We start from the raw sequence: 23,699 nt of genomic DNA, 5'->3' as shown, positions 1-23,699 counted from the left end.
GGGTACATGAAAGAATGAATGGGGCCATGTATCGTGAGATTTTGAGTGCAAACCTCCTTCCATCAGCAAGGGCATTGAAGATGAAACGTGGCTGGGTCTTTCAACATGACAATGATCCAAAGCACACCGCGAGGGCAATGAAGGAGTGGCTTCGTAAGAAGCATTTCAAGATCCTGGAGTGGCCTAGCCAGTCTCCAGATCTCAACCCTTTAGAAAACCTTTGGAGGGAGTTGAAAGTCCGTGTTGCCAAGCGAAAAGCCAAAAACATCACTGCTCTAGAGGAGATCTGCATGGAGGAATGGGCCAACATACCAACAACAGTGTGTGGCAACCTTGTGAAGACTTACAGAAAACGTTTGACCTCTGTCATTGCCAACAAAGGATATATTACAAAGTATTGAGATGAAATTTTGTTTCTGACCAAATACTTATTTTCCACCATAATATGCAAATAAAATGATAAAAAAACAGACAATGTGATTTTCTGGATTTTTTTTTCTCAGTTTGTCTCCCATAGTTGAGGTCTACCTATGATGTAAATTACAGACGCCTCTCATCTTTTTAAGTGGTGGAACTTGCACTATTGCTGACTGACTAAATACTTTTTTGCCCCACTGTACATGTATATGATACAGATAAGATGACATCCATCAATAATACAGCCCATAAGAAAATGTTAAATATATATGTATAAAGTAAAAGGGCATATAAATGTCCATATAGATGTCCATATAACATGAGATAATATGGGTATGTAAATAAATGAACAGGCAACCGGTGTATTTTGTTCGGTTTTTTTCTTTTTCTTGCTCTCTTAATGCCGAATGGTCTGCCATTCATATTGCTACCCCTTATCAAGCTTTGTGATACAATACTATTTTCAGGTTTGTTTTCTCCTGACATTGCTTGTATAGTGTGCATTTTTCTCATACAGTATGATGTAGCCCCCTCAGAGAATAATGCAGCCCCCACAGAATTATAATGTAGCCCCCCTGAAAGGGTATAATTCAGCCCCACTGAAAGGGTATAATTCAGCCCCCTCCACCATCATCATTGTTCTCCCCCTCCACCATTGTACTCATTACCACCTCCATCATTGCCTCCTTCCCCACCACCATTGTCCTTTCCACCACTACCATCTTTGTCCTTTACACCAGAACCATCATTGCTTTCTTCCCCACCATCATCATTGCCTCCCCCACCACCATCATCATCATCATTGCCCCCACCACCATCATCATTGCTTCCCCCACCACCATCATCATTGCCCCACCACCATCATCATGGCCTCCAGCACCATCATCATGGCCTCCAGCACCATCATCATGGCCTCCAGCACCATCATCATTGCCCCACCACCATCATCATTGCCCCAGCACCATCATCATTGCCCCACCACCATCATCATGGCCTCCAGCACCATCATCATTGCCCCCACCACCATCATTGCCTCCAGCACCATCATCATTGCCCCCACCACCATCATCATTGCCTCCAGCACCATCATCATTGCCTCCAGCACCATCATTATTGCCTCCAGCACCATCATAATTGCCTCCAGCACCATCATAATTGCCTCCAGCACCATCATCATTGCCCCCAGCACCATCATCATTGCCCCCAGCACCATCATCATTGCCTCCAGCACCATCATCATTGCCTCCAGCACCATCATCATTGCCTCCAGCACCATCATTATTGCCTCCAGCACCATCATTATTGCCTCCAGCACCATCATCATTGCCCCCACCACCATCATCATTGCCTCCAGCACCATCATCATTGCCCCCACCACCATCATCATTGCCTCCAGCACCATTATTATTGCCTCCAGCACCATCATTATTGCCTCCAGCACCATCATCATTGCCCCCATGACCATCATCATTGCCTCCAGCACCATCATCATTGCCTCCAGCACCATCATTATTGCCTCCAGCACCATCATCATTGCCTCTAGCACCATAATCATTGCCTCCATCATCATCATTGCCTCCAGCACCATCATCATTGCCCCCACCACCATCATCATTGCCCCCACCACCATCATCATTGCCCCCACCACCATCATCATGGCCTCCAGCACCATCATCATGGCCTCCAGCACCATCATCATTGCCTCCAGCACCATCATCATTGCCTCCCCCCACACACACAGCTGCACACACGGAGGCAGAGACGCACACACACAGCACCCACTCACCTCTTCGCACATTCTCATCAGCCGCAGCACATCCCAGCAACTTTCTGTCTGAAACAGCTGCGTTGATTCAGACAGGTCGTGCCGGGCAGGAAAGAGGACGGCGTGGATCCCTGCAGCTCCGATCTGGTCCCAAGCTGCAGGGATATCAATCAAGGATCGCCGCCCTTTAGGTGCCCACCTCCGGGGCCCCCCATTCAGCAGCGGGTCGTGTTAGCTCAGCCTGTGGCTAACGCTGCCCGCCATTAAAGTGAAATGGTATTCACGCCTCTCCACGCCCATGGGGAAGCGTGAATATTCATTTCTCTTTAGCAGCGGGGACAGACTCCTGTCCATCTGCTGCTCTCTGGCACCAAAAGGGCCCCCCTTGAGTCAGGGGCCCCATAGCAGCTGGGTGTGCTGCTGTTAGCGACTCTCCACTGGCTGGGGGGCCCACGGAGCAGTGGGGGCCCTAGGCAGCTGGTAGCCAATATGCCAGCACCATCATCATTGCCCCCACCACCATCATCATTGCCTCCAGCACCATTATTATTGCCTCCAGCACCATCATTATTGCCTCCAGCACCATCATCATTGCCCCCACCACCATCATCATTGCCTCCAGCACCATCATCATTGCCTCCAGCACCATCATTATTGCCTCCAGCACCATCATCATTGCCTCTAGCACCATATTCATTGCCTCCAGCACCATCATCATTGCCCCCACCACCATCATCATTGCCCCCACCACCATCATCATTGCCCCCACCACCATCATCATTGCCCCCACCACCATCATCATGGCCTCCAGCACCATCATCATGGCCTCCAGCACCATCATCATTGCCTCCCCCCACACACACAGCTGCACACACGGAGGCAGAGACGCACACACACAGCACCCACTCACCTCTTCGCACATTCTCATCAGCCGCAGCACATCCCAGCAACTTTCTGTCTGAAACAGCTGCGTTGATTCAGACAGGTCGTGCCGGGCAGGAAAGAGGACGGCGTGGATCCCTGCAGCTCCGATCTGGTCCCAAGCTGCAGGGATCGCAATCAAGGATCGCCGCCCTTTAGGTGCCCACCTCCGGGGCCCCCCATTCAGCAGCGGGCAGTGTTAGCTCAGCCTGTGGCTAACGCTGCCCGCCATTAAAGTGAAATGGTATTCACGCCTCTCCACGCCCATGGGGAAGCGTGAATATTCATTTCTCTTTAGCAGCGGGGACAGACTCCTGTCCATCTGCTGCTCTCTGGCACCAAAAGGGCCCCCCTTGACTCAGGGGCCCCATAGCAGCTGGGTGTGCTGCTGTTAGCGACTCTCCACTGGCTGGGGGGCCCATGGAGCAGTGGGGGCCCTAGGCAGCTGCTAGCCAATATGCCAGCAGGTGTCAGTGCCTGGGCCCACGGGAGAATTCTCCGGTGGGCCAGTCCGACCCTGGTGATATCATCAGTAGTTTGGAGACCTCCTCAGGCCTCATTACCCCCTGCAGTGTGATGTCATTGCTTCTGACTTAAGCTGCAGCTAAAGGTACCTTCACACATAACGATATTGTTAACGCTATCGTTGCTTTTTGTGACGTAGCAACGATATCGTTAATAAAATCGTTATGTGTGACAGCGACCAACGATCAGGCCCCTGCTGGGAGATCGTTGGTCGCTGAAGAAAGTCCAGAACTTTATTTTGTCGCTGGACTCCCTGCTGACATCGCTGGATCGGCGTGTGTGACACCGATCCAGCGATGTCTTCACTGGTAACCAGGGTAAACATCGGGTAACTAAGTGCAGGGCCGCGCTTAGTAACCCGATGTTTACCCTGGTTACCATCCTAAAAGTAAAAAAAACAAACAGTACATACTTACCTAACGCTGTCTGTCCTCCAGCGCTGTGCTCTGCACTCCTCCTGTACTGGCTGTGAGCGTTGGTCAGCCGGAAAGCAGAGCGGTGACGTCACCGCTCTGCTTTCCGGCCGCTGTGCTCACAGCCAGTACAGGAGGAGTGCAGAGCACAGCGCTGGAGGACAGACAGCGTTAGGTAAGTATGTACTGTTTGTTTTTTTTACTTTTAGGATGGTAACCAGGGTAAACATCGGGTTACTAAGCGCGGCCCTGCGCTCAGTTACCCGATGTTTACCCTGGTTACCGGCATCGTTGGTCGCTGGAGAGCGGTCTGTGTGACAGCTCTCCAGCGACCAAACAGCGACGCTGCAGCGATCCGGATCGTTGTCTGTATTGCTGCAGCGTCGCTTAATGTGAAGGGGCCTTAAGACCCTAACAAGGCACCATGATCCATTATAACCCCCTGCATAGTGTGATGTAATCGCTTGTGACATCATCAGTAGTTTGGACACCTGCTTAGGCACCATTATTACCCCGTGTATAGTGTGATGTCATCTGTTGTGACATCACCAGTAGTTTGGAGACCTCCTCAGACCCCATTACCTCCTGCATATTGCGATGTCATCACTTCTGAGATCATCACCTGTTTGGACACCTCCTTAGGCCCCATTATTACCCACTGCATAGTGTGATGTCATCACTTATGAGCTCAGAAACAAAAAAATGGCTGACAGCACTCATAGACCGGAGCGCCCGTCCAAGTCCAGGGAACCCACTAGGACCATACGGAATTCCAAAAGTAAAGATAGACAGCTCTCCATCCAGGTGTATAGACCAAAACCAGTGAATTTATTCAGCCATAATAGCAACGTTTCGACCCTAGTGGGTCTTTGTCAAGCATGATTTGACAAGCATGCTTGACAAAGACCCACTAGGGTCGAAACGTTGCTATTATGGCTGAATAAATTCACTGGTTTTGGTCTATACACCTGGATGGAGCGCTGTCTATCTTTACTTTTGGAATCACTTATGAGCTCATCTGCAGCTATGATCCCACTCAGGCACCATGATCCATTATTAAACCCTGCATAGTGGGATGTCATTGCTTATGACATAATCAATGGTTTGGACACCTCCTTAAGCTCAATTATTAATTACCTCTTGCCTAGTGTGATATCATCGCTTGTGACATCAATATTTTGGACACTTCCTCAGGCCCCATTATTACACCTGCATAGTGTGATATCATCACTTGTGACATCACTAGCTGGAAACCTCCCTAGGCCCCATTATTACCCCCTGAAACTCTTGTGACATCATCAATAGCTTGAACACCTCAAGGCTTATTATTACCCCCTGCAGTGTGATATCATCACTTGCGACATCAATATTTTGGACACTTCCTCAGGCCCCATTATTACACCTGCATAGTGTGATATCATCACTTGTGACATCAGTAGTTTGGACACCTCCTTAGGCCCCGTTATTACCCTCTGTCATGCTTGTGACATCAAGTTTGGACACCTCCTCAAGGCTCATTATTACCCCCTGCACAGTGTGATGCTATCGCTTGTGACATCAGCAGCAGTTGGGGGTATATTGTGGCTTAGACTGTAGAGGATCCTCATGAAGTGACAACCCAGTGGCTTCCATACCATAATGATGGTTGCCGTATTTTGTGGCTTCTCCTGATTTGCATTGCACTCAACGGCTGCGGTCAGATGTGATGGAAATTCATGTCGCCTCTGGTCAGATCTTCTCCAGAGCCGCGTTTCTGCCGCTGTCTTTATAATCTGACAGCAATATGGAGGAAGAGATGTTTGATACGGTTTATAGACAGAATTATCCATATGGCCCTCACCGCTGCCTCTGATCTCTTCAAAGTCCCATCTCCCCGGATGGGTGGCAGCAGCGCCCTGAATATTTCATGGGGAGAATTTCTCTGAAAGGTGAATTCCTTCAAAGGAGCCAGGCAGGAACACAAAACAAAGCAGCAATAGTGCAGACACCCATAGCGGGGGCTACAGACTGAGAAATGGGGTAAGGGGAGCATGACTTTACCCGTTGGCTGATCTTGTGCCAGGTCCTAGGATGAGCGTTAGTGTGGAAGGAATTTGGTCTCTGTGCAGTACAGAGAATCTTAGGAGAGGCGTGTGCTACTCTTGTGGTATAGTGAGCAGGATCCCAGCCTGCGATTACATAGAGGAATAAAAATTATTATTATTATAGAGGAAGGAATTAGGTCCTCCCAGTAGCACAGACTGTCAGGAGAGCAATTGCTGATCTTGTGGGAGGTTACAGGATCAGTGATCCCAGCACTTCAGAGTATTTCTGGAGAGGAATATCCTGACCTTGAAAGAAGTCACAGAGTTTTGTAGAGGCTGGTACATGGTCCTCTGCAGTACAGAGTATTTCAGAAGACTAGGCTGATTTAATGCTGTTCCTAGCATACATGGTACATAGTGGAAGGAATTGGGTAGTGCACTTAGCAGCACAGAGTGTTTCGGGAGAGTAGTGTGCTGCTGACCATTATATAGATGGAGCAGCGTCCCCAGCAGCACTGAGGATCACAGGAGTGAAGTGGGCGGCTGATCTTGTAGGAAGTTACACTGCGGAATTGCAGGGTCTCAAGCAGCACAGAGTATGTCAGCACGGGAGTGTACTGATCCTGTGGGGCCTTCCAATTGAGCGTTTGGTCTAATCCTCTAAATTAACTGGTATTTGTGATTGTCAGTTTGGTTCCTACAGCAGTTGTAGCAGAGTGTTTCAAGAGTAGATGGTTTCACTTACATTAAGGTGACGAGATACAAGGATTATTCTGAATGTCTAAATATCTGATGGATTGATATGAAGGGTTTGGGGCTGTTTCTAGTGCACAGTATCACATTCCGCTTTTGACTAATAGGGGCTCTATTCAGGGCACAAGGTGTTAATTGGTGGCTGTATCTACATCCACTGTCCCCAGTCCCTCCTTTCTGCCTGGTGACATCTGTCCGCTCCTGCAGTACCAATGGCTGATAGCGCAGGTCATGTGGAGGTAGCGGAGGATGTGGAAATCCCCTGGATGTCACCTTCACTGGGATAACGACGTGGACGGTGAGGGATGAAGCCGGGTCCTGCAGTCGTCACCACCAATAAACCTTCTGTCAGGTTGATTGAAAGTTGTATCTTGCATTTTTCTTTTTTTTTTTTTTAATTCTCCTGACCCCCGCCAGATCATGGTGGCCGTGAGCATCTCACGTGAAGAAACTGCAATAATCCATAGGGAAGAAACGCTCTGATGACCCAAAACCTGACCCACCATATACGGTGAATGTGATAGCGGATACAGCAGTATATGGTGCTGTATTGATATATGAGCACTCTGTGGTGGTCTTGGGTATGTTCCCACGGTCAGGAACCGGCAGCACATGTCCGCTCCGCCCAAAGTGCTGCTGGCTTTTGAACGCAGGCGATTCCGCATGTGTTCATTGAACCGTGTGCAATCACCACGTCCAATACATTGGACAGGAAACTTATCTTGCAGAGACTGAGCGTCTCCACAAGATAAATTGACAGGCATTCTCGAAAGACACGCCGCATGTCCGTCAACGCAGGGAAGCCGTGGGCGCCGCTGCACGCATAGTGGAGATGGGATTTCTTCAAATCCCATCCACTATACTGTAACATCTGGCTGCTGTGGGTTGGACGCTGCAGATGTATGCAGCGTCCAATCCGCAGCAGTTCCTGACCGTGGGAACATACCCTAATATGTGCATATGGGTTGCAGCATAGCATAAACTATCAGGCCCCACGTGGATAAAAGTGATGGGGATTACTGTGGAGGATGGTGAGTTTTCTAAGGGGCCCTGTGCATTCATGTTTTAGGTTATTTAGGGCCCATAACCGGAAAGAGTCGAGCCTGGGCTGTTCTTATTCTGCTCCATGTAGGGCTCACTTCTTAGGATTTGCCCTGGGGATCGTGGAAAAGGGACGTGGACAAATCCCAATTCCTTGCGTTAAATGTGGTAAAACTCTACACCAATGGGAATCCATTTTTGCAAATGGACCCCACTACTTAGTGCCCCAGAGGACTCGGTCGGGGCATGGCTGTATGCACATGTCTGCATGGTGAGCCCCCTCCTCCGCGCACATTTGTATACTGTGGATGGAGTGAATCATTTCCTGTGGACACAGCACTGACGCAGTGCACGCTGGGGGCCGCTCCCAGCTCTGGCACACACTACAGGCAGATCTCAGCAGGCAGTTGCTAGGAGACCCAGGCTGGAAACCGCCACAAACAACTGTGGGTCAATAATACAGCGTATATATATATGTATGTATACACAGCTTGTCTCCCCGAACACCTGTGAGGCGTGGATCTGGCAGCTATGCAAATAGCACGGAGTGGGAAAATCTCACACAAAATCGTCTGTCTAATGTGTCGTTATTTAGAGGAACTGCTTCTTTAAAACAAATAATATTCTAAGTGTATGAGGAATGGCCAGTTATAAAAAAAAAAGTCAGAAATGTGATAATTCCATGTGCTCAACTGCACTAAAAATGATAAACCGCCATCCTGCAGGATCACTCATCATTTACCATGTTAGGTCTCGCTCACACGACGACCAATGCAATCTGATTAAAGATGGAATTCTACTCAGATCTGAAAGGAACTGAGAACAAGGATAAATTCTCACCGCCACACAATAAGAGAAAAAAGAACGGATCTACCTGTGGCCAAACATTTTTGTATCCCTGTTCATAGCACCATAGGCCTGAAATTACTTGTATTGAAAGGTAACTTCAAATCTCAGAGAGACAAGAGAATCTGGGAGTATAAACTTATGACATCATTTGACACACTTAGTGCAGGAATGAATGTGTTGCATGGATTTATGTCTTTTTACATCAATTAAAGAATTTGCACTTCAGACCTTACGGGGCATCATAACAAAGAACCAGACCCCAATCAAACGACAAAAAAAATCAATCATTCACTCATCTGCGAACTGTTCCAATATTAATGGACACGACTGTTTATCACTCTCTCATAATGACAGTTCTGTACCGTGTTGTGTATAAATATGTGATTCTTCAGAAGTTGTATTAGTCTATGCCTGATGAAGAGGCTTGCGTAGTCTCAAAAGCTTGCAATTTGTTACCATCTTTTCAGTTAGCCATTAAAAGGTATCAACCACTAAGGACTCTCAATTCTAAACATTATTCTACTCGGATCAGTGTTATTCTATAAGGCAGTGCAGATCTGCAAAGTTTCCATAAGTTAATATAACGTCACAATGACTGTGGGTTCGACTCCTGCGCCCCCCCCCCACTGACCCAGAATGCAGGGCTCTGGGTTCTTTCCAGCAGTCTCAGTGAGAAAGAATGGCGCAGACTGCCGCATACTCAATCTTTTCTCTGCTCTATTCACACAGGGCTCCTGTCTCCAATATTGTTGAGGGTCCCGTCATTCACATCCTCCCCGCAGAGACTTTGATGTTATCCTCTATCCAAAGTGGTCAACTTCAAAACTTGGCACAAAGCCTTCACCTTGTATTTCAGTCATATTCCAGGCACAAGCGGAGCTGTAGCAATTCTGATGTCAGCTGTTATGTATATGATAATATACAATTCAACTTAAAAGAAGCGAGGAATCTAAAACAATCTTAAGATCTTTGCTTGCTGTCAGTGGATAGGAACCACTGCATAGTGGGTGCAGGGTTAGCAGTTGCATCTAACTGGCCTTTGATAATACATGAGAATATCATTACCTATAGATATGGTATAGCAGAGCACATGCACTGGGCCCTGGCCTGATGCTCGTGGGCGTCTCGGCTATGACATTGATGCAGCAGTGATGTATTAGCAGCTGCCCTGAGTTGATCCTGTGCCCCTGCTTGTAATGACACTGTGCCCAGGAGTTCTGCAATGCAGAGGAGCTGCGGCGCTTTCGTCAATATCCAGCAGAGCATTTGCCTCTTTTCTGCAGAGATTTGCAGCTGGGGAGGAAAGATTACGGCTCTGTCCCAGCACAAGCTGCACATCTCATGCTGCTGGGGGCCCACTCTATAGAGAGCTTCTGCATCTACTGCAAATAGGTGGTTAACATTTAAAAGGGACCACATCCCACTGGTAATCTTATGCCTTTATGTTAACCCTGAATTGCCCAAAATGTGCTTTCCTTGTATTTGGGGCTGCTTGCTATGTTGTGTATGTATGTGAACGCTGTGCCCATGGAAGGGTCAGCAGTTTCATGGCTCCCAGAGCTCAGCTATTCTGCAGCTTGGAAACAGCAGTATCGTCCCTGTTCACACTATATATGGAGTTATTAGCTGCAGCCCATGCACAAGCTGCAATATCCTAGAGCAGGAGACATGCGGATGACAGCGTCCTCTGCAATGAACCCCCACGCTGCGTAGTGTCCTTACACAACCCAGCACTGCAGATTGTTAGCTGTACCCGCATGCCACATTGCAATTAGCACCAATACATGACGGCGCCAGCCATTTTGCACGAATATATATATCTAATATATAAAGGGGTGTGTGTCCAGGATTGGCATCTGCACCGTCGCAGCTACAGCCACAAAATTTAGCAGTCACACATCTGGACCCCAAGAGCATCATAGGCTATGTTGTGAGGTGAAATTTCCATAATGGGGAAAAAGTGAAAGGAAAAGTGTTGGAGGCAAATTGACAGCTGCCAGATGTGAACAAGGGGGACTTAAAAAGAGTGAGAACGATGGCGCCAAAGAGTATATACTGTACAGTTGCTAAGGTCGGGCCCCAACATGGGATACTCCAAACACAGGGAGATATGAACACACACACAACCATGTGCTTGAACACATATACCACCCTCAGCACACATACACCAACCTCGCCACATAAAAGTCAAAACACAAAAGTCGCCGCTCAAAACTCGCCACACGTGCAAAACTCACCTCATGGAAAACTCGCCACACGCAAAAAAATTTGCCACATGCACAAAAGCAAAAGTTGCCTCACACAAAACTTGCACATACTCAAAACACACCACACAAAACTCAGCTACGCGCAAAACTCGGCATGATGTCAAGGGAAAGGGAGGAGCCTCATGGATTACACCGCTGTGCTCATAACAGGAAGTTGCTGTGCAGGTGTGAGGGGAAAATACTGGAATGATGGAAAAATGAGGTGTGAGGTGAAAGTGAGGAAGTGTGAGTGGAAAATGAGAAGAGTGACGGGAAAATAGTGTAGTGATCGGAAAATGACAGGTGTAAGGGGGAAAATGAGAGACGTGATAGGAAAATGAGAGAAGTGAGGTGATGCTGCAGTATGAGGCGGTGTATAATTTGATTATATTATATATTAGTTAGTGAACACACATAATATAATAGATAATACTGCACAAAATTAGGCAGCAAGCGTAAGGATCTAAGTGATTGCGACAAGGACCATGTTGTGATGTCCAAATGATTGGGTTAAAGCATCTCTAAAATAAATGTTTTCTTAGCATTGTGACCAGCTCACTGCAGGTTTTGAAGTGTTTCTAGTAGAGGGGGGTTTCTTGTGGGGCGTTTGCGGTGCTAGGCTTGGTCATGCAGGGCATTCACTGTACATGGCCAGCATTGTGGAGCATTCCCAGAATGCAGTAGTAGCCTTAGGAGACCTACTGATTTATCAGCCACTGGATGACCGATACACAAGGTTATGAATGTAATGGCCACTACTGAGGCTTTCCTTGAGGTGGCAGGTCCTGCTCCATCTCAGCTGATATACAGGACCTGAGGCACAATACATGGGTCATAGCAGCTATATGGGACCATAAGTTTGGCTATATTGCAGGAAGCTTACGGTGTTGAGTTCTGTGCAGGAGGATCGATGCCAGCACTCTATACAGTGGAAACAGGAAGGAAATCTCAAAATCCAGATTTTGAAGTTTCTACCCGGTGTCAGAGGTTTCTTTTTCTCTGGGCCCACCGGACTCTCAAACATCTCTTATGGGGGAGGCAAGGACTTAACAGGTAAATGGGCAGCATCAGATGACACCTCCAGGGTACTCTGGACTTTCTGAGAGCAGAGAAACGAGCACGGACTCTTTAGCCAGAATTTAAAAAAACAAGACTGATTAAAAACCTGCAGAGAACGCAACATCAGCCTTGAGACAAAAGGACAACTAGAAGCAACAGTCAATGGCAGCAAGCACATGTCCTACAGGTGAGCAGGAATTTACTTTTATAGTCTACAACAGAAAATACAGACTAAATTGTGTGTCTTTAGATTAGCTAATGTTACTTATCCAAGTTACATGCTGTATTATACTCCAGAGGTGCACTCAGTATGGGAGATGGGGACATCTCACAATCCTACTAACAGCTGAGCACCTACAGTATAATGCAGTATGTAGAGTTACTCTGTTTTGCCATGGACACTTACAGATCTATCACTAGCTGATCATTGTATCCCATGATATTGGCAACAAGTCTATGAACAAAACATTATGTGCTGCCAGAAGCCAGAATTGTATAAAGTGTTTTGCTCATATCTGCATTTGGCATCCTGTTTAGATGGCACATATTCCTTATGAAAATTAATTCCCTGGTTATCAGCCCATGTAAAATGCCCCTTAGTTTTTCCAACACATTACAAGTTCTGGTCAAATCAAACACATCCAAAAGTCTACAGTCACCCAGCCAAATACTTTCCTATTGTAGCAGAGCTGTAAGAGGACACTCATCTTACTCTGAACCACTATGGCAGTGACAGTTTGGGTTACTACTAGGCACAATGTAAGGCTGGGTTTACAGCAGCCAACCCCAAGCATTAAAACACCGGGCAGTCATGCAATATGCTTAGACAGGCTGTGGGCATCCGATACGCACAGATCAGTCTGTGCACTCTGTTCTCGACAGCACATTGTCTTGTGTAACCCAGTATGTGCTGCTGAGAGAAGAATTACTTAAAAGCATGTCAATGTTGCCAGTCCATCAGGTGATTGAGAGTTTGCGTGATTATCGGGAAAATCTCTTGTTCTTAGGAATTGTTCCCACTAGCTGTGCATTGTAAATGGACTGTAATACTCGGACAGTTTAGACGTTACAGATAATATTGCAGCCGTGTCTCCAGTTGGAATTTTGGTTGAATTAACTAACCACCATGCAACAACAGCATAAACACTGAGCAGGGTTTCAGTTGGAAAAGCTCCTGTACCCTCAACTGAGTAAATGTAGAAATCCAAGATCATGGGTCACCAAAGCATGAGGGAAAGTTAAGTACAGAGGGAGGGGGCCGATCTCTACAGAAGAAAAAAATCTGGATTCTTCAGCTTTCTTTCCAGGTGTTATGCCCGTGGCAACTTCTTATCCCACCAGTGGTTGCAACTGATATTATGAAATTACATCAGTATTGGAGTTCTGCAGTTTTCACATCTCCATAATCTCTTTTACAAGAGCTCTATATGCAGTTAGTTAAAAGGGTCTCATTTATTTACTCGTTGCCTCCTATTCTGATTCCCCAACAGCAAGCACTTTTTTTTTTTTTTAAACTGTCAAGGACTGAAAGTTATTTAGAAGTTGAACATTTCATCATGTAGAGACAGTGCCACTCAAGTCTACTGGCATTGTTTGGTATTGCAGCCGAGCCTCACTGAAGTGAGAGGGACAGAGTTGCGATATCTGGCTTATAAAAAGGCAGGACACTAAAAGCCAACCATTTCTGCTTTTCTCTCACCCAGCAGCTGTTCCCCGGCAGCAACAGGGTCTCACTTAAAACTATGCCATGTTGGACCAATCCAGAGGGCAGAATATTACCCAAATCATATCACCCAGCAATGATGACCACAATGGATGTTTGTTTTTATTTGGCTTTATTAATTTCAGTTGCAATACAGGACAGCCATTTACTCTATCCAGGTCTTTTATTTCAAGGCTTAGCATGTTTCATTTTCCCCTAAAGTGCAAGCACAGATTTAGAATTAGCACAAGCTTCCAGTCACGCCATGGTAGAATGAGTGCAGGAGTGCCACGTCCACACTGTCCCACTGGTGTTCACCGCCAAGAATGGCCTGAAAATGAAAAATGATGGGAACTGAAAAAGCAGGAGACTCCTTACTAGTGTCGCCCGGAGCTGCCTACCCCACGTACCACCACCATGCCCAATGCACGGTCTAGTCTTTGGCATTCTGCAACTCAACTTATTAAAATGGTGGCAAGGAGGAAGAAAAGTTACAAAATTGGTACATGAAATGAAGACTGGCAGCATGTCCATTAAATATCATTGCCTCACACACAGTGCCAAAGCTCTTGCCAGAACCAGAGCACATGATATTGATGGATGGTGGAGGAGAGAATATAGCACGTGGATGTATATAGAGCTTTGCAGGCCGTGGCTGCAGCCAGATATGGCATAACCTGTCACACCCCTGCCACTAGTCTCAAAATTACTGCTCAACTCCTCAAAAAAGCCTGAAACATTTTACATGTATCCACTGCATACACAACTAGGTCCATAGTAATCAGTGCAATGTGTTTTTAGTCACACAGCCAGCACATTGCTATACAGATGAGGACGCTTGAGTCAACCGGTACAGTGAGATATCGGGACCGGAGACCAAACTGCAACAGTCGATTCTTCTGCAAAACACACCTCACCTATTGGCCACCATTACCCCTGTGTTACTGGCAGACAGCTGTAAACAATGCTCAGTGACCAGTTACCTGCCATTGCGCTTACCAAAACAATTCACACCTTTAGTCCTCTGTTCATAAAAAGAAAAATCCAGATTAACAGCCAAAATAAAAAATAATGAGCCTTAGTTTCTGTACAGTAAATTTGAGCATGCAAATAAAAGGCTTGTCCATGTGCTACGCATTAAGACTAGAAGTCAATGAAAAACAGAAGTGATTCTCAGCAATATAAAATATACACTCGCTGCCCAGGGGTTCAGACCCATCAGAAGACCATGTACAAAGCTTCACTAGCAGATTACAAAGGGAGGAGACACTAAGGATGCAACTAGGAGGATGGCAAAGCAATGAGAAGCGCTCTGTACATGGGTGGATGAATAAATTAAAAAAAATTAAAAAATCTATTGCGCTAATGTTTTTTTTATTGGAAAAAAACTAGCATTTACGACTTGGAATGGACATTAGTTTTTTTTTTCCTTTCTTAAACAGCCTCGATCATTGTGCTGAAGTCCTACAATGATTATAGGAATCCGCTGTCTCCCAAGTTCGGTACATACATTTATTTTCTTTAAAAATGACGAGAGTCCAAAGCTGTTCCCCCAACGGTGAACGCTTTATCAAAATCGTAAATGGCCCAACACCTGTCTCACTCAAGTGCAGCACGAAACGAGAACGTTAAACTGAGATTAGAACAGGCATGCCATCGTCGGGTAGTGTCGTCATCTCCGTACAAAAAGGACCAGTCAATTAAGGGGAAGGAGGGCTTCCAACATCTGTATCCATCAGCCAAACTGCTGCACACCATCCTGAGGTATAAACCAATTTTAGAGTAAACCAGCTATGACAATTTATACTACAAATTGAAACTCGCCACTCAGGGCAAAATAGCTTTTACAATTTTTTTTTTTTTGCATTTTTTTTTCTTGGTTTTAAAATACAAAGGTTTGACTGTGCTCAATTGTCAAGCTGCATGCATGTAAAACTGGCCAGCCCAAACAGTGGAGTAATCATTAGCAAATGGAGCTTAAAGGAGTCCTCTAAGTGTTTCCTTGTTGTTAAAAGGTAGTACGAGTATCGAGATACTGTAAAACGGATGTTTAAACTCATCTTTTTGTTTGTTTTTTTTGGGGACAGGACCACCAACTGTTACATGCAGATTGTTTTGTGGACAGAAGGTATTTCTTGACATTCAGTTTTGCTATACAGAAACAGAATGAGTAAATGAACATTTTTGCAAGAGGTAAGTAAAAGATTCAGTTTGATTCTTCTAGAGGGTAAGATTGGGGACACTTCTTCATTTTGCGGTCATCATCTGTACGAATTCTGGAAAGAAAAACAATGGAGTGGGTTAGTCAGGCGGTGAATGAAGAGAGATGTCCTGGTCCACCTGAGATGGCTATCAGCATGCATTATTTGGCCCAAGTCTTGACTTTGTACTTCCAGGACTGCACAAATTTTTGGAATGTGATAGATATGGAAAGTAACTTTGAAACAGGCCATTAAGAGCAGCCGAACTGGACTTACTGGGTAAGTGCCAGTATACAGATATCAATATCAAATGGATCTGTTTTAGACATCAAGAATAGTACAAGACATTGCACTGCCTCAGAATCTCTTTAGTAGATGAAACCTGACAAACCACCACGTGCTGTACAGAATATAAAAGAACAATTTTCTCTGCTCCATGTATGTCATGCTATTTATGGGGGTTCCTAAATTATTAATCCCATTCTGCAGCGATAAACAAAGTCTCCCATTTCTTACCTTCGTAGTTGACCTGCCCATCTCCATCTATATCGGCTTCTCTGATCATTTCATCTACCTCTTCGTCTGTTAGTTTTTCCCCTAGGTTAGTCATTACATGACGGAGCTCTGCTGCGCTGATGTAACCATTGCCGTCCTGTAGGAAAAACAGAAGTCTCCATCAGATGGTGGCCACCTATGTTTTGGCACTATGTGCAGATTGAACACTCTGGGATCTGCTACCTTGTCGAACACTCTGAATGCTTCACGGATCTCCTCTTCGCTATCTGTGTCCTTCATTTTTCTTGCCATCATGGTTAGGAATTCAGGAAAGTCAATTGTGCCGTTGCCTGGAAAAGAGATGGTTAATTAACGAGGATAGTGAGGGCATTTTCCTAAAGGCTGCGATGTTTAACAGCAGAAAACTGAGCAAACTGAACTCTGGGCAGAACAACAGACTCTTACTGCAGATGACACTGCCTGGGGCGGCCGTTCTAGTAGTCTCTGCATCACTCAGAGCCCCTCGCCATATCTCCAACTTGGAGTTTCATAAATAAGCAGCTGCATCCAACTCCCCCCAGGAGTTTTGTTCAGTGCAAGCGCCAGTCCACTTGTGACTGTCAGCACTGCAGCCGTGCTAGTGATTAAGAGCAGAGGTCTTAGGTGCCGAGCAGACGCCTTCCTACACTGGGAGCATTACAGCGCTGTGCCATTACTTCTAGAGATGTCAGTGCTTCGCAGCAAGCACATAGATAATAGCAATCAGAAGTCATGCAAGCAAGGAGTGTACCACTTTAAATTCAAAATTGACACTTCCTATATCACTACAAAAAGCACATGGTATTTTGTCCCTCACGCCCCGACATCTAACCAAGTGATGCCATCACTGCCTATAATTAATACGGTTATGTGACAAACCTAACAATGCTTCAAGCAACTACAGGATCCAATTATCCCTCCGAAAACAGCCATTAATGAATCGGCTACACTAATTAGGACGTAACTTACCATCTGCATCTACTTCATTGATCATGTCCTGCAGTTCAGCCTCTGTCGGATTTTGACCAAGTGACCGCATGACTGTGCCCAACTCCTTGGTGGTAATAGTGCCATCCCCATCTTTATCAAATAAGGAGAAAGCCTCCTTGAATTCTATAAAGGAGGAAAAAAAAGGGGAGGGGGTAAATCAGATTTAAAATTTATACAAGGACAATTCACCTAATGGTTCTCTATACATAGATACCACCATGTCCAAACCCCAAGTACAATAGTTTGCCAAGTCCTTCCACAAGAGAAAAGCCCCAATCTGTGCGTGCTGGAGTACATACAATACCTTTATTTTATCGCAAAGTGTCCCAGTACGAGCCATGAAAATTTAGCTGAACATTACAAGTCTGTGCATGACCCCTCTGACTGCAGAGGAAAAAAATGCCTACATTCCAGTTCCCTTAAATGTTGGAGCAATTCCTTGGCAATGAACCTGGAGGTATTGAGTAAGATGGAGACTCCACCCTGGAGGTTTGGGTACAGTCCAGAAAGTGACAAAAGCATTCTCAGGAAATTAAAGGGTTAATGCATTGAATATCCATTGATGTAGAACTGCTCTGGTGGTCTCTGTTGAGAGGCAGCACATGCCCTCAAACTGCAAACAAGTGATTTTCCATATAGACTGCACAAGGAAGATCGTAATGTCAATGGCTGAACAACCATCACCTCTCTGAACTTGGGCCTTAGGTGTAAATATGACCAGGGGCCACATCTGCATGGAGTCTATGCGTTCATGTTTCTTCCCCACACACCAGCTACATAATAGGCTAAATGGATTCCTATTACACTGGCCCCAATGTAGATGAGCAATTGTAAGTTTTGTGACCAAGGACTGATGCATCATTAGGTTATTCCATAGTCCTGTACACAACCCTTGGCTCAACGTTTGATTTTTGCAGCGGTGCCGATTGCAAACCTGCTAGTGTTCACACGCTGACATTGTGCAGGCAACTCCAGAAAATGTCACAAATGCTCCTCTTGTGCAGTAGCACACGCCGATTTATGTGCCGTATAGTAGCCAGCGGAGCGAGAGCTAGAGGAAGAGATTGATGACAGGCAAGCTCCGCTTTTTAAACAAGCTTAGTCATAGCCGGATAACAAGCAACTGAACAGCCTGCAAACCAAATTACCCCGGTTGCTGGAAAAAGCAATTACTCACCAGCAATCTGCTCTTCAGTCAGCTGATCGGCCTAAAGAGAAAAATAATGTATGAGAGACCGAAGCAATGCATCATGTAGTGATAATATAGCAGATCTAGGAGTATATTTATTAGCCGGGCAAGGCTAAAGATGGAGAGGGAGGGTGGGGTGACCTTCTCTGCTGCAAACCTGCAGCACAAGCATTGCAAAAACACTGCACATGGTGATGTAAATTATTTACTGCAGCACCATAAAAGTTATATAATACACACTCCATGGAGCGGACATGATCGACATAATGGAACAAGAGATCCCACTACACTGCAACTGAAGAAGCAGTGTCCCCATATCCCTCAGGTAAGTTTAAAATCTCCACCATGAGCAGCTGACATGTCACAGCCATGCAATGTGAGCAGTCTGCAGGGAGAGCAGAAAAGTGATCAGTAGGAGAATGAGCACATCTGGTTATGGATCCATTGCATGTTGCCGGCACCGCTTCCAGGATTTCTGTGTCTGGTATACATGGTTCTCAGTAACCAGTCTTGGCCGCCCCGCACCCATCACACAATGATGTGATTTCTGGACACAAGTAATGTTTAATTAGGTAATGCCAAGCATCACTTCTTTCCATAACTAGACAGCGTACGGCTGGCAGAGACCAAGAAGCGATTCTGCATCAGTGTAGGACCTGGAAGTACCGAGCTCCCTTGGGGGTGCCCACTTATGTACATTTGCCACCATTCCTCTACATGTGCTGTTACCCAAGTCCCGTATTTCGGGCATCTGCCTGCCTGTTGATATGGCTATACCAGAGTTTTAAATGTTCTATGGGCCCTTTCTTCTAGGCCGCTGGCTGCTAACATGATGTTTTATATTTTTCTCATTATGAAAGAAATGCAAATAAACTAAAAACACAACGAGACTTGGCCATAACTAAATCACGCCATCTACCTGTAAAGGCATGACATGCACCCTCAAATATGACAAGCTTTAAATCAAGCAGGCCAGGCACAGAACCAGAGAAGTTCCAGCGAAAGGACATTAACATTTGATTCCTGCATTGCTGGAGGAGATTTAAGACCTCTGCACAAGAAAATAAATTACACCACAGCAGCAGGGCAGCAGCCTTATAGCCGTGTTCAGCAGAGTTATTACAGGGTGCCCTGCAGGCTGGCAGCACAGACAGCTAAGTGCCTACACATCATCAATCCTCCATGACTGCACAGCAGTACAGAGGACACTCAGCATGTGTACAACAGCAGCGATCACAGGGTGATACAGTAATGACTGGCAATGCCCCGCAGCCAGCACCAGGATGCAAAACTGCAAGAGGGCAAGGAACGTGCAAAGGCAGCGCTGCACCAAGCTCCCGATAGATCAGCTATTATGATGGGATCATTGTGCTGTTGCCTACAGGCCCGGGTCATAATGCATATTGCCTGGTTAAGCCCATTACAGGGGCATACACTGCCGGGTCCGGCCCATTACAGAGGCACACACTGCCGGGTCCGGCCCATTACAGAGGCATACACTGCCGGGTCCGGCCCATTACAGAGGCATACACTGCCGGGTCCGGCCCATTACAGAGGCACACACTGCCGGGTCCGGCCCATTACAGAGGCATACACTGCCGAGTCCGGCCCATTACAGAGGCACACACTGCCGGGTCCGGCCCATTACAGAGGCACACACTGCCGGGTCCGGCCCCTTACAGAGGCACACACTGCCGGGTCCGGCCCATTACAGAGGCACACACTGCCGGGTCCGGCCCCTTACAGAGGCACACACTGCCGGGTCCGGCCCCTTACAGAGGCACACACTGCCGGGTCCGGCCCCTTACAGAGGCACACACTGCCGGGTCCGGCCCATTACAGAGGCACACACTGCCGGGTCCGGCCCCTTACAGAGGCACACACTGCCGGGTCCGGCCCATTACAGAGGCACACACTGCCGGGTCCGGCCCCTTACAGAGGCACACACTGCCGGGTCCGGCCCATTACAGAGGCATACACTGCCGGGTCCGGCCCATTACAGAGGCACACACTGCCGGGTCCGGCCCCTTACAGAGGCACACACTGCCGGGTCCGGCCCATTACAGAGGCACACACTGCCGGGTCCGGCCCCTTACAGAGGCACACACTGCCGGGTCCGGCCCATTACAGAGGCACACACTGCCGGGTCCGGCCCCTTACAGAGGCACACACTGCCGGGTCCGGCCCATTACAGAGGCACACACTGCCGGGTCCGGCCCATTACAGAGGCACACACTGCCGGGTCCGGCCCCTTACAGAGGCACACACTGCCGGGTCCGGCCCATTACAGAGGCACACACTGCCGGGTCCGGCCCCTTACAGAGGCACGCACTGCCGGGTCCGGCCCATTACAGAGGCATACACTGCCGGGTCCGGCCCCTTACAGAGGCACACACTGCCGGGTCCGGCCCCTTACAGAGGCACACACTGCCGGGTCCGGCCCATTACAGAGGCATACACTGCCGGGTCCGGCCCCTTACAGAGGCATACACTGCCGGGTCCGGCCCATTACAGAGGCATACACTGCCGGGTCCGGCCCATTACAGAGGCACACACAGCCGAGTCCGGCCCATTACAGAGGCATACACTGCCGGGTCCGGCCCATTACAGAGGCATACACTGCCGGGTCCGGCCCATTACAGAGGCACACACAGCCGAGTCCGGCCCATTACACAGACACACATCATATTGACAGGTCCTGACTATTACCAACCACAGCCACAGATGATAAGTAAGCGCAGCAGTGACAACAGACCTCAGGGACTATTCCAGAGACCTCTGGGCTCATAGCGGATGTACAAATCTATAAATAACTTTGTAAGAAAACAACGGCAGCCACAAAAGAGGTTCTGCAGCTGCTGCGCGCCCACGGCGTGTTCCGCGGGAGCGCGCAGCAACCACAACGCCCGCACAGCCAGAGCCCCGCCCCCGGGAGCAGCGCCTCACAGCCGGCCCGCTGGACGGAATAAACCGGGAGAGACCAACGCCGTCAGGTAACGCTGTTACCGTACAGCGCTGGGGCAACCCCGGAGAAATTATAGAGGCGGCTACATACCATGGCGGCGAGGCGGGAGGGCTAGGTATCCGTGTGACAGAAAAGACCGAGGGCGTCCACACAACACGCCGAGCTCCACAGAGTGCTGGGAGTGTGAGGTAAAGCCGCAGCGCTTTATAACCGCGTATCCCTCCGCCAACGGCCACGCACCGCCAGGGAGCCGGGACTGCGCCAGAGACACGCCCCAATCTACGCCCCTGCCAGTCACAGCCATTGGCGTGGGCGGGGCTACGAGTGTCAGCCTGAAGACAGCGGCAGTGAGTTGAGTGGTCTGTTACCTTACCACCCCGAGCGCCTCACAGGAAGACCACCATATATAAGAACCCCAACTACACCAAGACCACCACCAAGGAGACCCCCGCCTACACCAAGACCGTCACTAAGACGACCGCCGGATTACTCAAAGATCACCACTGAGGAGCCACCGAGAACCTCACAGCAAGACCTCGAGGAGACCCCCGACTACACCAAGATCATCACTGAGGAGACCCCCGACTACACCAAGACCACCACTGAGGAGACCCCCGACTACACCAAGACCACCACTGAGGAGACCCCCGACTACACCAAGACCACCACTGAGGAGACCCCCGACTACACCAAGACCGCCACTGAGGAGACCCCCGACTACACCAAGACCGCCACTGAGGAGACCCCCCGACTACACCAAGACCACCACTGAGGAGACCCCCCGACTACACCAAGACCACCACTGAGGAGACCCCCGACTACACCAAGACCACCACTGAGGAGACCCCCGACTACACCAAGATCATCACTAAGGAGACCCCCAACTACACCAAGACCACCACTGAGGAGACCCCCGGCGCCTCACAGTAAGATCTATGAGGAAAACACTGACTACACCACCGAGGAGACCACCCAGAATACACCACCAAGGAGACCAAAGAAGAGACCCCTGACTACACCACTGATTAGTTCCAGGAAGGCTACTGAGTATATACCACCAAGGAGACCCTGAGCGTCTCACATTAAAAACCCATCAAGACCACCACTGAGGAGATCAAAGAGGATACCCCTGACTACACAACTGAGAAGACCCCCAACTACACCACTGAGAAGACCACCAGAGAAGATCACACCCAGATCCCCAGATGGCATCAGTGAGGAGACCCCCCAGAGCATAGAGCACCGAGATCCTCAGAATACACCACTGAGGAGACCCCAGACTGCACCAGTGAAACCTTCAGACCCCTGGTTACACCACACTTCAGTACTCAGGAGACCCCTACCACATCATACATAGACCCCCAGACTACGCCACTGAAGAGACTCCACTTTAGCACTGCAGAGATCACAGACTTTGAGACCCACCACAATTTACTACTGAGATGCCCAGACCCCGGCCTACTCTAGTCTGTACCTATAAGACCCCCAAAGCTATGAATACACCACACTGCACTACTGAGATGTAAGGGGCTGCGGAATATGCTGGCGCCATAGAAATAACTATTATTACAAAATATTATTACTGAGAGCTTTAGAGCCTTAACTACACCTCACTATGGCCCAGCTTCCTGATTATACCGCACTGCACCACTGCCGCCACCATTTATACCACATTACACTACTGACCCCCGTGCCTGACGTCTACACCACACTGCACTACTGAGACCCCTGTCTGACGTCTACACCACACTGCATCACTGAGAGCCCTGACTAATGTGTTACACCATACTGCACTACTGAGACCCCGGACTAACGTCTATACCACACTGCACTACTGAGACCCCGGACTAACGTCTATACCACACTGCACTACTGAGACCCCTGTCTGATGTCTATACCACACTGCACTACTGAGACCCCTGTCTGATGTCTATACCACACTGCACTACTGAGACCCCTGCCTGCTGACTATCATACTGCACTACTGAGACCCCTGCCTGCTGACTATACCACACTGCACTACTGATATCCCTTCCTGCTAACTATACCACACTGTTATGATCTGGTAATTCAGTACCACAATGGACATAGAAGTCAGAGCACCT

The 23,699-nt window shown here is 47.9% G+C and overlaps 1 protein-coding gene across 1 annotated transcript; it reads right to left on the bottom strand.

The window, feature by feature from the left end:
• Nucleotides 1–13,831: 13,831 nt before the first annotated feature.
• Nucleotides 13,832–21,820, bottom strand: CALM1 (calmodulin 1). The gene is made up of 6 exons (XM_069736701.1): nucleotides 21,685–21,820; nucleotides 18,618–18,648; nucleotides 17,420–17,563; nucleotides 16,655–16,761; nucleotides 16,433–16,568; nucleotides 13,832–15,991 (listed from the first exon to the last, which is right to left on the bottom strand). Exons 1-6 carry the CDS (start codon nucleotides 21,685–21,687, stop codon nucleotides 15,963–15,965), a joined length of 450 nt encoding a protein of 149 aa, XP_069592802.1. The 5' UTR covers nucleotides 21,688–21,820; the 3' UTR covers nucleotides 13,832–15,962.
• Between the last annotated feature and the right edge of the window lie 1,879 nt (nucleotides 21,821–23,699).

This window comes from Ranitomeya imitator, chromosome 1, assembly GCF_032444005.1.
Source record: "Ranitomeya imitator isolate aRanImi1 chromosome 1, aRanImi1.pri, whole genome shotgun sequence".
NCBI classification, from domain to species: domain Eukaryota; kingdom Metazoa; phylum Chordata; class Amphibia; order Anura; family Dendrobatidae; genus Ranitomeya; species Ranitomeya imitator.
The sequence above is the reverse complement of the archived record's forward strand: the minus strand, read 5'-3'. Positions and strand labels throughout refer to the sequence as shown.